The sequence below is a fragment of the Alligator sinensis genome, unplaced genomic scaffold (genome assembly GCF_000455745.1).
Source record: "Alligator sinensis unplaced genomic scaffold, ASM45574v1 scaffold312_1, whole genome shotgun sequence".
Taxonomy (NCBI): Eukaryota; Metazoa; Chordata; order Crocodylia; family Alligatoridae; genus Alligator; species Alligator sinensis.
In genome coordinates this window covers 2,372,772-2,389,531 of record NW_005842029.1, presented here as the reverse complement: position 1 = coordinate 2,389,531, position 16,760 = coordinate 2,372,772, and the positions used below count along the sequence as shown (strand labels likewise).

The 16,760-nt window shown below is 41.1% G+C and overlaps 1 protein-coding gene across 11 annotated transcripts in view; it reads right to left on the bottom strand.

Moving 5' to 3' along the window:
- Positions 1-16,760, bottom strand: part of MID1 (midline 1) — a 395,575-nt gene that overhangs the window by 68,742 nt on the left and 310,073 nt on the right. For all 11 annotated transcript variants that reach the window (XM_025202537.1, XM_025202533.1, XM_025202535.1 and 8 more), the window contains one exon: positions 6,209-6,304. In XM_025202537.1, the coding sequence (XP_025058322.1) occupies positions 6,209-6,304 (96 nt within the window). The remainder of the gene's footprint in view (positions 1-6,208; positions 6,305-16,760) is intronic.

Genomic DNA, 16,760 nt, shown 5'->3' with positions numbered 1-16,760 from the left:
CTGGGCTCTTCCTGGTGGGCCATCCCCCCCGCCAGGCAGACCCCCGCCCCAGCTTGAAGTTGCAGCCCATCCTGGCCTGCCTTGCATGCAGATCTGGGAGCATGTGCCCCTCGTGACCTCCCAGAGTGCATGTCTTTCCCTCTCACCCCCCCCAGATGAGCTGCTCACGGCTCCGTCCCACCCTGCATCAGCTGCAGGGCCTGCTGCTGCTCCAGCCCCACTCCCTCACTCACTGCTGGTGGTGGGGGATGCAGATCAAGGCCCCAGCAGTGAGGGAGTAAGTGGGGCTAGGGCTGGGGCCTCGATCTGCCTGCCCCTTCCCCCAGACTTACCTGCTGGGGTGGTGCACCCCCAAATATTTTTTTCTCTCTCTGCTTTGATCTGCCCCCCCCCACCTTCCCTCCCCACAGACTTACCTGCTGAAGGGGGGAGGAGTGTAGATCTTTGGTTGCTTTTAAATTCCAAAAGTGATCTCCTACTTAAAAAGGTTACTTTAGTCTGTACTTAAGTGAGAGAATGGGACTGTCTTTCTCAAATGGAGCATCTTTGGGGCAGACAGCAGAACATAACAGTATGAAGGCAGCAGTCTCACAGCCATTCACAATCGGGTGAACCATCTGGGACAGAACACCCAAAGGTGAGAGTTTATGCCAACTTCCATTTTATTCTGAAAAGTGAAGCAAATCTTTCATGATTTAACAGCCCTTGGGTTTCCTGTAAGGATGATGAAGAACAAATGGGAGAAGAAAAGATCTGTGGGGTGGGTTTGGGGGGGGGGGGGGGTCAGGGACAGTGGTAAGAGAGAGGGAAATGAAGACTTTTTTGTTTTGAAGGTGGAAATGACTCAGAAGATTGAGTGAAACCAGATATAAATCAGTGTCTTGCTGTGAGTGTTTGTAACTAAACAACCTTTCCCAAAGGATTAAGAGCAAGAAAATATTGAAGACCATAAATAAATTTACAGTTATAATTCCAAATCTTATGCTTAAAAATTAAACATTAGCATAAGTGTTTACATAATTATCAAACACATTATTTTGGCTAGCCGACTCCAAAATCTATGTATAGAGAATTCTTAGACATGCCTTCTAACCTTTGTTTTTAATATAAATTCTGTTTATTTTATACACGAAAATTCTTGTTGAAATAACGGGGATTATATGTATAAATGAGGAGGGAAATAATCCTGTTTAAAAGGCCCAAGAAAATCAGGATAAGAAGGATTTAGCCTTAGCTATTGTTAAAATGTGTGTTCTTCTGTCATGAGGGGTTCAATGTTAATAATGTGCCAGAGGTGAAATCAGTTTCTGGGGAGCTATTAAGAGTTAACTTTGTTCATGAGAAGCAGAACCAGTGGCAGTATCACAATACTCAGATTTGCCAATAGCATTCCACTGGGTAATAAAAGCAGACAAACTATAAAATATTTACTACATAGTACCACCATTAGATGAGGTTATTTTTACAGAAGGCACATGAACTGTTTTATTTTTCAAGACCATCAGTTCTTCCTACATATCATAAACTGAAATACAAAACAGACAAACCACACCATTCTTTTTAAGTGTATTGCAATATTTTTTCTTGTAATGCTCAAGTTACTTTCTTGTGATGACAAATGCTTTGTCAGAACATTAAGCTATTTTTCTGTTTTTAAGAGTAAATGAAAATTAGCTTAATGTATTTTGTAGCTAGTGTAAAGTTTAAAAAATTGAAACCAAAGGGCAAAGGATAGTGTATCTTGCTTACTTCTTCAAAATTAGAATCGATGCACATGTAAAGAACCTGAAGATGCAAAATTCTTATTGCACTTAAATTAACTATAATAAAATAGATGCTAAAGCAACATTAAAACTGCATAATGAAAACCACATGAAAATTAGGAAATACTGAATTCAGTATGTAACAGCAACTCTTACAATACTTTGGCTATGCTCCTCACATTTTCCAACACTGTGGACACATCTATATGTGCACTTTACTCTAAAGTTGACTAATTAGCTCAGCAGTAAAGCATCACTGGCTATACATGCACCTGTATTAGGGCGCAGTAAATTAATTAACTCTGATGTAGGATAGTACTGTACATGCGTTGATATGCATGTGTAGACAGTGACTGGGGCTAGCTGGGGTATGAGGGTGCTACAGTGTGGGAGGTGCCTGCTGGTAAGCCCCACACTAGAGTACCCTCATGCCCCAGCAAGCCCTTCTGCATGCAGTACATTCAGCCAGGGTGGAGCAGCCCCTAGACTGGCAGGCTGATTTTTCCCCCCTCCCCCCTGAGTTTCCCTGCCACCTGGGGCTGCTTTGCCCCAGCTCAATGTGCTGTGGTCCTGGGTACACATCTAAATGCTGAGCCTGGAAGCAAACTGCACCAGAGATTATTGCTACATGCTAGTTGCACATACACCCAGTTAGTAATAAATAAAACCAAAAGCAATGGAATAGAAAACACTATAGACTCATTCCTGTAACAATTTACTGTACATGCTTAACAGTAAGAATGCAAATTGTTTATGATAAAAATATGACAAAAGTAGTATGGTAATGGAACTCTTAACTTTTCACTTTCCTGACTTCTTGAACTTTTAATTAATGTTGTGTTAGTATAATATTTGTTTTACTTGATTTCCAATGTTAATAAGAATTATACAAAAACTATCCAAAGTTAATATTGGATAGAGGTCTCAGCTTCCCCAAAATTAGGAGGTATTCACATCTAAAGTTTCATTTTGGTCCTCACAAACAGAGTTTTAAAGTTTAGAGTCAGATCCAAACCTTTCAGTGTTGAGTTTCAGACTCATCTGTACATATTGAGTTAATTTAAATGCTAATTAGACTAATTAGATTAATGAGATATGGAATGAATGAGTTTCCAACTCTCCAGCTACTGCTTTATATCTGGAGAGAACTATAAGATTAACCTCGAGGGGCAACCATACATCTGTTTATGCTGAAATATGTTACCATTTTTATATATGAAAGCTTAGAATGTGCAGTATATTATAAAAAGTAGAAGAACTTGGAAAGCAGTTCTAAAATTACAGGGTTTATCTACATGCTACTTATGAGTTCCCTGGTAGAGAGGCATCCTTGTGCTACCTTAATCCATTTCAGTATGGGAGTCTTGCTATTAGAGTTGCATGGGTGCAGGAGAATGACACACAGCCTTTGTTTCTCAATAACTGCTAAGGTAGTTCTGACTCTACTTCTCCAGGCTTAAAGGTCCCAGGCCTGCATACAGATACACATGGTTAGACTCTCATATTTGCACAAAGCCCCACTAAAGTCAATGGAGCTCTGCAAAATATGCCTATGAGTGCGTGAAAAAGAGAGTGGAAGTTCAGGGTATCAATATTTAGAGTGGAAAAGAATTAACTACCACAGTAGATACTAAGGTCCAAGTCAACAAGGTATTTAAGCACATGTTCAACTGTAAGCAGATGAGTTTGGGCTTACTCAATAGGAAAAAAAAAAGCATTCCATGATGTTAATTAGAGCCTGTAAGTCCTCATCTACTTATTAAAAAGGAAAGAAAAAAAATCCAATGGAAACCTGGAATTTTATATGGAGGAAAGCAACAGGGTTCTATAGACAGTATTATAAAACCTACAACATTTAATAAAGAACACATCTCCATAGACTTTAGTAACTATCTTACGGACTCCTACATCAGAGCTAATTTTCCATTAAATTCTAATAATTATTTTAAAAATTCTATAGTAAAGCTATTCTTCTCAATTAAATGTCATAGGACTTTTCTCTAGGGCAATATTGGTGAAAAAAACTGATTTCCCTTAGCAATATATATGCAAGAAATGTTACAAATCTCAATAATGTGAAAACTTTCTGCACATCAGTATTAACATTTAATATTGTTTGTCTGTCAGGCATCTGTAAAATGATATTAATGAATAACACAGGGTTGCCCTAGGAATTGCAATGTAGTTTAAAGCTAAATGTCCTTGTATAAAAGATTATAACAGTGCTATAATATGATAGAATACTTTTTACTACAGGAAAGACAGGTTTTACTTTTCCTGTTAAATCAAACAAACTTTTAGTATACCAAAACTATTTTAAATGCAAAATGTTAATTGCAAAGGTCTCTTCTCTATGATGGAATATAACCATGTGAAGATTGCTTCATCATAAATTGGGATTATTCACTGTGTCTTTGCCTCTTATTATAACAACTCTCTTTTCTTTTCTTAAAGTATATTTGCCACTTATGAAAACCGCTAGATTGAATTAATAATTCTTCAATTTTTCCACCGATAGGCATGCATGAGCTGCTCTTCTGACCATTCATTACTGTTCCAGTATGCCTCAATCAAAAGCTGAAGGCACCATGTTGTGAGATGACAGGTATTTTTTTCATGACCTTCCTAAAACAAGTTGGAAGGAAGGAACATGGAGGATGAAGATAGCTTCAAGTACGTGCTATCTCTTATATATCACGTATATGGGACTAATTATACTTATGGGCACTAATTAGTTTTTCAATAAAGTTGCTCAGGGCACTAGACTCAATTTTAGGAAACCTGGGGTCAAATCCCTGCTTTTCCACAGACTTCCATAGATGTCCTATCCTAGACAATTCAAAGATATTGAAATACTAATGAAAAAAAAAAGATTTTTGGGTAAACACCTAAATACACTTAAATTCCAGTGGTTTTCCACTGTGGATCAGATCCTTAAAATCTCTTTGCCTCCATTCTCCATCTGTAAAATGGAGACATAATTTCCTAACCTCACAAAGGATGTTGAGAAGATAAATACATTAAAGATAATGACATGTTCAGACACTGTGGTAATGAAGAACATATAAAATGCCATGGATAGATAATACCAGGGTGATGCTGTAGCTGTCATGGTCCAGGAGACATGTGAGTAGCAAAGATTTTTGTGGGTGTGATTTTTGAGATATGGGTGAACACATTTTATTGGATCAACTGTACAGCTGAGGGGATATAGACAAACTTTTAGGTACTAAATACTATTCCTCAGGCCTCACTGAAAGACCCAATGCTCTTTTGGGAGCAGCCAGTGGGGAAAAGCCTGGGATGGTGCAGGCAGACCTCCTTAATCAGAGGTCCTGCCAGGGCCTGGCCATGGCCCCCCTCAGGCCAGTACTATGCAAGGGAAGGGAAGATTGCTCTAGGCCCCCCTCTCCTCCCAGCTTCTAGCCTGAGCCACCGCAGACATCTGTCTGAATTTCCTCAGTCCAGAGAGAGTGTCTGTGCAGTTACAAACCAGTTCAGCCTATCCGGCTTAGATTAACCGGCAAAGATTGAATCAATTCAGGTTCAGGCTTTTTGAATGTCTGTTCCTAGCTGGACGAACTGTGTAGTTGGTGGTGTGGGATATAAACACATTTCTGGACACCAAGTACTTTTCCTTGGGTCTCTCAGTGAGAGAGAGAGAGACAGAGACAAAAACAGAGATGGTATAGTGAGGTCCTATGCTTCATGGACAGATAGGCCATTTGTAGTGAATGTGGAGAACTCTTAGACCATGTCCCCATGAGCAGGTACATGCAGTTGCCATGGGGAAAAAAGTAGCAATACAAATTCATGCCCCTGCTTTTTGTTTTGGCACATACCCCTGCACATGGGGTTAGCATAGTGAAAAATACTCTGGGTGGGGTAGGAGAAGTTGGGGCCAGCACCTGGAGGCCCCCTGGGGCTGCAACAATGGTGATCCAGGTGTGTGGAGCCTGACCAGCAGCTTGAGTGATGATCTGGCTGGCCAGGCTCCAGTTTCAGGTGGTGTACACTGCTGCCATGTGCACCACTCCACTTTTTTTCCTGCATGCTTTTTTCTGATACTGGGATTTCCCAGTATCTAAATTTGGCAGCGCAAGAACCAAATCACGTGCATAAAGTACATTTTGTGGCATTTCAAAACACACATATATGTTCATGTGCACACAGCCTTTGTTTTTTCTTTACAGAGGTTTGTAGAGAAGGACAGGAGCAACACAAGACCATTTTTGTCAGGAAAAAAATCCCACCATTTTTGTCAGGAAAAAAAGCCCACCAAATTAGAGTTTGTCACCCTTTTGGTTTTGCTTTACATTCATTTTCATTTGATCCAAAATGATCTACTTGGAGCCCTAAAAGCTAAAAGATTTCTGAAGTGAATAGGTACTGTTTATACATCAATATTTCAGGTTAAAATGTTCCAAGCATAGCTCAATACTCACTTCCACATGCTGGCAGGTTTGAATGAGTTTAGCCAGAAGCGTTTCTAGTTCCGTATTCCTCTTAATAAGGTTGGTAAGGTTACTTTCCAAATTTTGCTGTTAACAAAGAAGAAAAAAGAACATTTCAGTATTCTGCAGAATCAGGACTGTAAGGAAGTATACAAAAAACATACTTTTGGGACTTGATTTTCCTAAATTTGTAGGTATGTAAATGTAAGTATCATATGAACATGCACTGCCCGGGCATGCATACACTAACATAACCACTAGAGGTCCACCAAGAAACCAGCTTCATGCACAGACCTGGGGGCAGCTGGGCTTGGGGAGAGGGAAGGAAGGAGAGGTGCAAAAACATCAGTGCCCATGTTGCTGGCCGGTTGTGGCAGCTACCCCATATGTCACCACCACTACCCAAGGTACAGATCTGCCAAGTTATGATTTGCTATGCTTACAGTAAAGTGAAAAAAGTTGGACCAAATTTCTTGACAAACAGTAAATATGCTAAGAAATGGAATTTTAGGGGATCCATGTTAGGGGCTGAATTCATCTAATATTTCCATCCAAAACATGGGGAGAAATTAAAAACATTATGAAACATTTCATTTCAAAATATTTAAAAAGTAAAGCATCATTTCAGATACTTAAAATGTTTCAAAACTAATCTTTTAATTGTTTATATTAATACAGCAATTTAAAAAGGAAAATAATTAATAAGAGGTATATCACCTCAAAATAAAATATTTATTTTGGGTTGAATGCAGAATTATGGATTGAGCCTACATTATTTTTATTTATTTTTCCTGTTTCCCTGAAACAAACTAAATTGGTTTTGGTTTGATCTGAACTAAATCCTCCACTATCCTGCCACCCCCTTGAGTTTCAGTCATCTTAAAAACCTCTTAGTTTTCTAGCTTTAGAGCATCTGTTACACATGTGTTTGCACATATGTGGTAGAGCTTTTTCAGATTAGGCATTTAGGCATGCACTTCTTAAAGCTTTATTGCAAACCCTCCGGTTTTTATTTTTTTACTATGTTTTTCTATTTTTTTACCAGCTAAATACTTAAAGATTCAGTACAGCATATTTCACATTCAGTTTAAACAAAAATACTCATAAACCTGAAAATGAATGATCATCCCTTACTTTTCCACTTGGTTTTTAGAAAAACAGTATTGGATGCTTTATAAAAATCTAAATGTGCAATACACAATATGATCCTGTGTAAATCACTGTTTGTGGCTCTGTTAACAGAATTCAGTTTTACCAAAGGAGGATGTATTTAAAGTTTTTGCTCCTGGAAATCAGTGAGTATTAGGGAGTCCTAGATTTTCTTAATATACAGGCAAATGATGTTTCTCACTGCCTTGGTTATGGAGAAATCTATGCCTCACCGTCTGAAGGCTCAAATAACAGAAAATAAAAATTAATTCATATTTATTTTTAAATGCCATCATTTCTGTGGACCTGACTATTTAGGATGATGTTCAACTATTTTGGATCAGTAATACAGAGTCCTGTTTTAATTTTGCACCTTTTTGAGACCCTTTCATACATTTATTTTTCTCCACCCTTTTGATAACTATGTAATTATTCATGATTTTTCAAAATAAACTGTGCATGATAGTCAATACCTATTTTCCTTTATACTTTAGTGTGTGGATTGTCAACTGTTATGTTCAGATTCTTTAAGAATTTGCTGATCTGCTTTTTATCAAGTTTATATATAGTAAATCATTTTAACATGGGTATTGGATCTGGCCTGTACTAAAAAAAAAAAAAAGAAGATATATATGCATATACTTATAGGGTCCCTTATTTATTAAGAAGCCAATGCAGCTTTGACGAGACTTGAATTGGCCCTTACTTGTATGTCTTGTAATCCCTCATGCACACAAATACCTTTACACACCTAAGTCTCATTAGACTGGAATTGGTTATATGAATAATGTTACTCACCTACTTAAATATTTGCAATATGATTCCCTTTCTTAATATGAATAAGAAACTGTCCTTCTCTCCTTTCTAATTCTATTTTATTCAGCAAGCAGTCCCAGTGAAATAAATGATAAAGTGCTGAGTCAGAATTGGGTCCTGTCTTTTTTCTTATTGATGGGAATATAGGATATCAGGCTGCTTGTACACTCAGTGGGGGGTTTAATTCAGTTTAGTTCTCCCTAAATTGAAACAGTGAATTTTTAAAAATACTGCTTCAATTTAAGGAGAATTAAACTGAATTAAGGCCCCGTGACATGTACACGAAGGTGGAGGCCTGATCCTTGCCTGCCTCTTCAGCAGAAGGGGGGGACGGAGATGAGCTGCTGGCGGGCCAAGCGGTCTCTGAACTGTACGGGGTGGGGAGGGGGGAGCCTGGTGGCACCCACCCAATGGCACCCGGCCCAGTCAGTCCCAGGGGGCACCACAGCCACGGAGGGAAGCACCCCCCCCCAAAGCTGCAGAGGGAAGCACCATGCCCCCGCATAGGTTGGGGAGGCAGGCAGGCTCCAGGGAGAAGAAAAAAAAAGATCAGTCTCACCATTTTATTTTCTTTTTCTTCAGTGGAGCCTGCCTGCATGGACTGCCACTGGGTCCCACAGCCCCTGAGCTGTGCGGGGCCCGTGAAGCTCTGAGCACATTGGTTTCCAGTGCCCTGTGCACTCTTGCACCTCAAAGGTGTTTTATCTTGCTATGTACCAAAATCATTTAAAGCAGAATATGCTGCCGAGCATGCAAACAGCAAAGCCATTAAAGCAGTGCAAAAGGGCATTTATGCCACTTTAAAGGCCAATTTTGTGGTGTGTACAAAGGCCCTCGGATGTCAGAATCATCATTAATTTCATCCCTGCTCCTCTTTATTAATTAACTTCAGTGAACTTCTTTTTCTCCATCATGTCTATTTTTCCCCTGATATATTTGTTATATACCCTTTGGCTAACATTAATTCATTTGGCTGTTTTCCCCCTGCCCTTATCTTCTCAGTGCATGTTTTAAAATGTCTGTTTTCCTTTGTGTTGACACTACCTTCCTGTTCCAAATTGTTTTTGTAAAGCTCAGATCTTTAAGCACTCCTTCTGTATCCATGCTGTCTTGCTGTTTCTGATTCACTCTTTCATGCTGCTAAAAGTGCTTAAAGGTCAAGTGTATTTCATTGCTGAACCATACATAATGCAGTATTTAGAAGCAACCTTATTACCATATATGATGCGAAAAACACTGATGGACCACTCAATTGTTGTATAGTCACAGACAGCACAAGATTTCCATAGTCCTATGTATACAGCTCCTCCAAGTGGTTTGATGAGGCATACAAGGCCAATTATTCTGGCTTTCTGCTGTCATCCATGAAAGTTGAAGATATCATGATATGGCTATGAAAATACCTTCTGCAGCTCTATCACTGGGGGATCTTTACCAATCCATTAAAAAAGTGCAACTGGAAATGTAAATTCTACATGGCAAACCCACTTAAAAGTCATTATTTGACACAACTGGCACTCACACTTTGAACATATGTATGATTAAGACAAATGTTCACCAAGCTGGCATATTTTTAAAAATCTTAGTAGCCTGCAAGAGCTTGACATTCAGGCCACAACCATTTCAATAGCTGGTATTTTTCTCTGGTTTACACAGAAACTTACCTAAGCTATTGCAATTCCTGGCTAAAAGTATACTAACCTATTTTGTGGGGTAAGGTGTATGGTGACAGGCATGAGTTCTCAGCTCTACCCTGGATTTGCGCTGAAGGCCACCTCAGGTCAACCCAGCAGTAAATAGGTTTTTAGCCTAGGGAGGCAAAGCTCATTAGAGACATTGCTAGTCACGTCATTCCCTGTGTTCCATTGTCTACAGACACCGACACATCCTAATTACACTGGCACTGCTGGCTTAGAAAGACCTTAGATCTTGTATTGGAGAGTGACTTTCCTATTTGGTCAACATCAAAATACACAGGCAAATATGGATAAGTCTCAAGTGGTTCCTCAATAATCCCCCAAAATGTTACACACACAAAGCCAGAGATGCTGTAAATGTGAAACTAGCTATTGGTGTAACAGCATATGTTTTTAACTTACAGTCTAGTAAAGCATTCCCGTATTCCATAGTTTCATAGTTTCATAGTTTTAGGGTCGGAAGGGACCTAATAGATCTTCTAGCCCGACCCCCCGCCAGGGCGGGAGAACAACAAAAGAACCCTAAAAACAAAAAACGGGACTCAAATGAGTCCAGCCAGGTAGGTATCCAGCCTCTTCTTAAAGATCCCCAGGGTAGGGGCCAGCACCACCTCCCTTGGAAGTTGGTTCCAGCTCCTAGCCGCCCTAACTTCCACTTCTAACCAGATCTACAGACATAAGACTATAATCGTTAAATGGCATAATGTACAAGACACATTTCTGTCTTTATAGATCTGCCTACATTTTCTGCCTAAGCTGCACTTTAAATAAAATTCTAATATGAATATTTATTTTATACACCTAGAAGTTAAATGAGAAATTCATGAAGACAAGAATTTAACACTTTTTGTTAATTGATACAACAGTTGGTGCTAGAAACTCGTGGGCCATATTCATAGGCTGTAGGCAGGGAGCCTTAAGTTCCAGACTTTGCTTCTGGGTGTGCTTATGTATCTTACATCATTGATTGAAATGTAGAAACTGGGTTGGAAACAGACAAGAACACCAGATACCTCCTTTATTCCAAGACAATGCCTTCTCCATTGTGTTACAGACTTTGGCTCCGTCTTTCTTGTTCTCTCTTCAGGTCCATGGCTCTTATGTTCCTTCCTGCATGCTGTCCCAACTCTAGCAATAAGGCTAGCAAACCTTCTCAGACCATCTTAGCCCATACCCTGGTGATTAGGGCACTCTCTTGGGGAGAGGAAAATGGGGTTTGAAGATGACAAGAGTCTAGCACACAGGTTTCCCTTTTTCTGAGTATGCTGAGTTTGTGTTCTAACCACTAAGCTATGATGCATCAATACCACCATTGACCTCTGTTTCTTAAAGAATATAATGATCCAGTTGCTATTATATGAAGATACAATGTAGGACTTAAGTCTACATGAGCGTTTCAGACTTTGAATTCTAATTTCACATTGGTGCTTAAAAATGGGCACAATGACACAATTTGCATTGTGTCAAAATGTGCATGGCACAAAACGCATTGATTGATGCTTAAAATGGGATTGCAAGGAGGCACCTGAGTCCAAAAGAAAGGCAGGATCTCACATATACTCTTCCCATCTTCACCATTTCCTATTGGCTTCCTTTGGCATTCTCCCACACTTAGGTGTCCCAATCTCACTGTTTAAGTACATACTATATACACCATTTAAGTAATTTAGGGGCAATAAAGTTTTAACTGAAAGTTACATGTAGGAATACTCAACATCACCATGCCAAAACTCTCTTTTGGATTTGGTTCTGTGTGACTATGTATATCAAATAGCAGCATGATCTTGGATGCATTATTTGTAATTACAGGAAAATACTTTCTTACTTTTTGTTCACAGGCATAATATATCATCCAAAATACATATGTTTATTTTGAAAAATAATTACGTTTCTGGCCCTTCTGCCAAGGCATTGATGCCTTTCAAAATGTTCACTCAAACCAATCAAGCAAAGCCAGCCAGAATGGTGGAAATGTTTTTTATTTATCTAAATGAGGTTCTGACTTCAAAGTCTGCTTAAGATTACTTCAGTGGCAACACTAACGAACTACTAGCTAAAACACAAAAGACTCACTTAAAACAGTTTTTGGGATACAGGTAGGTTTAATCAACACTACAGTTGCATTGATTGTGTCAGTGGCCAAGGGTGATGTAACCAAGTTGACTGAGGCCATGTCTACACAGTGAGCTTACCACACCTGATAGTGCTGCATTAAAATCATGGTACTGCTTTTCATCTGTTTTCTCCTAACCTAAAAGTAGTGCAACCAAGTCCACCCTATAGGTGGTCTAATGGGGGTCAGGGTAACTGGCATTATTACACAGAAGTTGACATGACTACACTGCTTTTGGTTCAGAAAAGCAGACTGTGCAGAGAAGCACAGCACGCTTTAAGGCCATGCTGTTGAGGAGATTGATGCATTTTGATCCAATAGTTGGAATGAGAAGCAACACATTCAGATTCAGAAGATGGTGCAATATTATAACAGTGAGAGGAAGCAGACATTGAAACAATGTAGGGCAGGGGTGGACAAAATCTGGACTGTGGGCCAAATCTCGCCTGCCATCTAATTGGACGCGGCCTATGGCTGCCCCTGTGGCACTGCACGTGGGATCAGTCCAACCTGCTCCTGCTGGGGCAGCCCACACAATGCTCCTGCCAGTATCCACTGGCCCAGGCCCCGGCCAGCGTGCAGCATCTGGCAGGGCTGCTCTCCTTGCTTCCAGTAGGAGCTACCTAACTGAAGCTTCCCCCCTGCCTGCCTGGAGCAATGCAGCAGGAGCAAGAAGAGGAGTTGCCACTGGAGGCGAGGGGAACAGAGCAGCACCCAGCCGGCTACAGCCACACCAAGCTGTGTGCACTGGCTGGGGACTGAGCACAGGCAGAGGAGGAGCTTGTGGCTCCTGCCCCAGCATGTGGGGCTCTGGCTTCAGCTTGTGACTTCTACAGCCATGTGGTCCTGCCCCAGCATGTGAGGCTTTGGCTCCAGCTCCTGGCTGTCTTTAACCCACTCCTGCAGGCAAGCAGAGTGGGTGGAAGGCAGCCAGGAGCTGGAGCCAGATACTCATATGCTGGGGCAGGAGCCACCTGGCTGAAGCTCCACCCCCCGCCCCACGTGCAGTGGCATTCGGAGCGCGTGGGGAGAAGAGCTTCAGCTAGGCAGCTTCTGCTGTTGGTGAGGAGAGCAGAGCAACACCTAGCTGGCTGAAGCTGCACTGGGAACAGCTCCACCAGAAGCTGTGCACTGGCTGCAGCCAGGGCTGGGGCTGGGGCCAGCAAGCACAGGTGGCTGTCCTGGGAAGGGCTCAGCTGCATGCAGAGTGCTGCATGGGCAGCAGTAGACCAGGCAAGCTCGGCTGTGCATATCTCCACCTTCCTCCCTCACCCCTAGCTGGCTCCTTGGCAGATTCTTCAATACACACATACATATTTCCCGCCCCCCACCATCCCCATGGACCCCATACACACCCCTCCCACAGGATAGGGGTTGAAGGGAACAGATCACACTTGTCCTGCTCCTAAACATTGTTCTCCTGCCCAACCAAAGCCCCATAAGGAGTTTTAGTGAGTTCTTGAGTGGAGGGATGGGCGGGGGCTGGCTCCAGCCAGCGACAGGCTCTCAGGCCCAAATAATTGCTCACCCCTGATGTAGGAAGACTGTATGACTTGAAATAGAGGTGAGATATTTTTATGAGGATAAGCTATAGTCAGTGCCTCTACACATGCAATTAATTTGAAGTAATAAACTCCAGTGCATATTGTGCCAGAGTTTATTGTTCCTGGACCACAATTGGGCACCCAGGACCACAGCAGCTTGAGCTGGGTCAGAGCAATCCCAGCTGGGAGGGGCCTTGGGATCAGCCTGCCAGCCCGGGGCTGCTCCGACCCAGATCAACGTGTTGCAGAGGGGATGGCTAGGGCATGAGAACACTCCAGCGCAGGGCTAGCCAGCAGGTAGCCCCCTGCACTGAAGCACCTTCATGCCCCAGCCAGCCCCATCAGCATCTGCATGTGCATTGCTGCTCACTACAAAACTCTACTGCAGGGGAGTACTTATATTTATAAGTACTAACCTGTGGCTGAGTTTATTAGTTTACTGTATCCTACTAGGGCTGTATGGATAGACACTGAGATGTTTACTGAGGAACTAATTAGGCAGCTCTTCAGTAAATATCTCATGTAGATCCACCCAATTTCTACCTTATATAGAAGTTATAGGCTTCATATAGGAAAGATTGGGGTGGGTCTTGTGTCCCTGTAGTAGAACAGGAGATCATAATCAAAATGGTCTTTAAATGGCCATAATGACTCTTCTGGCCTTTAAATCCATCAATCTATGAAAACCAAATGTGAACCTGTACCCCTTGCCAAATCAGTGCTCTAAGGCAAAGCATATCATGTACAAAGGGAAAGGAAACATTGTTTTCTTCAATGTATTGGATGTTTCCCTCCTAGTCTTCCAGATGTGGATTGTCCTAAACTATTATATGGATGGTAATTCTGTTGAAATGGAAGTATGAGATTATAAATATTCAAAGCAGAAGAATGCAGACTAGTGCTAATATTGGCTTAATAGCTACCACTAGCATTCCTAAGACTACTGAACACTGAAACTTCTTCCACAAATGATAACAATGAAAATATTTCCAGAACTTTTCCTCCTAAAAAATCTTCCTCCACTATAGAGCCTTCCTGTTCAAAGGGCTAAAGAGAAAAAAATATAAATCAGCCAGTTACAGTAGAAGCTGTAGAGGTTTGGGTAATGTAAGGTTTTTTTTCTTGTCTTTTCAGGAATATATCTGCTGTCAGCAGTGAACATACATCTTTTTTTCCATAATAAATAATCAAGAGCTCCCTCCATTTTATGGATGTATACATTGCTTTCATTTACTCTTTGAGAAGCTCCAGGAACACTTCGATGAACATTGTGGCACCTGCTATGACTCAAACAGTACAGAAAAGCAGTCTGTAATAACAACATTCCTTACAACTCACATAGACCATTGCATGATCAAAGTACTTTATAGACTTTGGCATCAATTCACAATTACTATGTTGCTATGCCTGATGCAGGAATCACACAGGTAAAATGACTATGCAACATGGTGTTTTGAGACCATCTGCTGGTATGAGTAAAGAATACTGGGAGTCCCAGGACAACAACAACTTAGTCCTAGTAAGTATGCAAGAGGCAAGGGTTTTTGTGGGTGATATTTTTTTGTACCAATTGGAGGCTCGGGAGAGATTTAGACAATCTTTTGGGTAATAGGCACCTAGTAAAAGGTTAGACCTTACAAGGGTCATGTGAATTAAATAGGTATCATCATATATCCTTTTTGCAGAATGGCAACACAAAAAAAGGTTAAGATTCCCATTGTTTGCAATTCAGTGACTAAAATTAGCAGCTATAAACCATTGCTTAAGGATTTATAGTAACCTGAGTTACTGAGGTAGATCTAAATGCCTAATCATACAGGCATTCAGGGAGGTTAAATTGGGCAAAAAATGGCAAGCCCAAGTGAAGTTAGTATACCTGAGGGAGAGTAGCCATGTGCCCCCCATGTGCTCTTACCCCTCCTTGATCCAGATGACTATTTTTAGCTGCCCTACTCCCTCACCCCTTGATGGACAACCCCTGCCCCCTGTGGACCCACCAGCTGCCTGATCCTACCAAACCTGCCCCACCCCAGGATTTGCTAGCCCCACCCTGATCCCACCCACCCTTTCCCCACCCTGAGTTAAAGTGTGACAGACAAGTGTATGCACCCTAATGGTTTGTCTACACAGACAAATAAGTGTGATTGTAGTATGTGCTAGCGCATCCATGCCAATTAAATCTAGTTACTATAGGTTAAAATGGCAATGGAATGGTCTTTAGAATGTACCCCATGCACCCTGGGCGCACAGAAGCTAAAGTCTATGCCATCATGTCTGCACTGCTATTGTCACCCATGCTAACTAGATTAAGCATGCATAGGGATTCCAGCCCATACTACAATTACCTCTACATATTGCTATATAGACATGCCCTAAGACATTTGTCCTCTGGTTCCAGGGCCAATGCCTAATCCATTAGAAAAAGTTGTTCTTCACTTTTGAAAGACATGCAGAATAGCAAATACAGACCTAGGTTTTGAGAGTATTTGATTTTAATGCACTCCCTGTGGTGTTTTGTTCTTTTAAATGGACATGTCAGAATACCAGATGCATATGGAAGAATTGAAGCTAATTTTGATGCAGTGTGATTCAATTGAAGAAGACCCTTACAGTTCTCCAGCCAGCCTTGAACCCCTCAAATGGTAACATTTTCTATGAATAGGTATGATTGAGTTCAAGTCCCAAATGCACTGAGCTCAACCACCACTCTGCATGCTCTGTAGTGGAAATAATAACTACAGGGAAACTTCTGCTTCTGGGAATTGAGTTCTATGGCACAAGTGGTGACAACATACTGCAAGGAGAAATTCAAAGAAATACTACCCAGTGAATGAATAAGTTAGCACTGTTTTTCATTATACATGCAATATGAGAGAACAGCTTTTGAAGGCAATACAATTTATATGATCTAAACTAAATTTGACCTGTTTCTACAGTTCATAAAGATGCTGCTGATTTTCTTGTTAAACTTTACAAAAAAATCATGAGAAACACAGCATTTCAGATCTACCTGTTTCATGACATACAGCTGAGTAATCAAAGTTCCTCCTTCCTTTCCCTGAAAAGAAATATGCACCATCTCCAGGCACAATGCTTCCACATTGGTTCTTCTTACTGGGTGCCCCTGAAATGCTGGTACATGCCTGTTGTTTGACTAGAATACATACCACTGGTGAGGCAAGTTTTTTTAGATGTTCCTTGCCCTGGTCTTGTTTCCCTTTCAG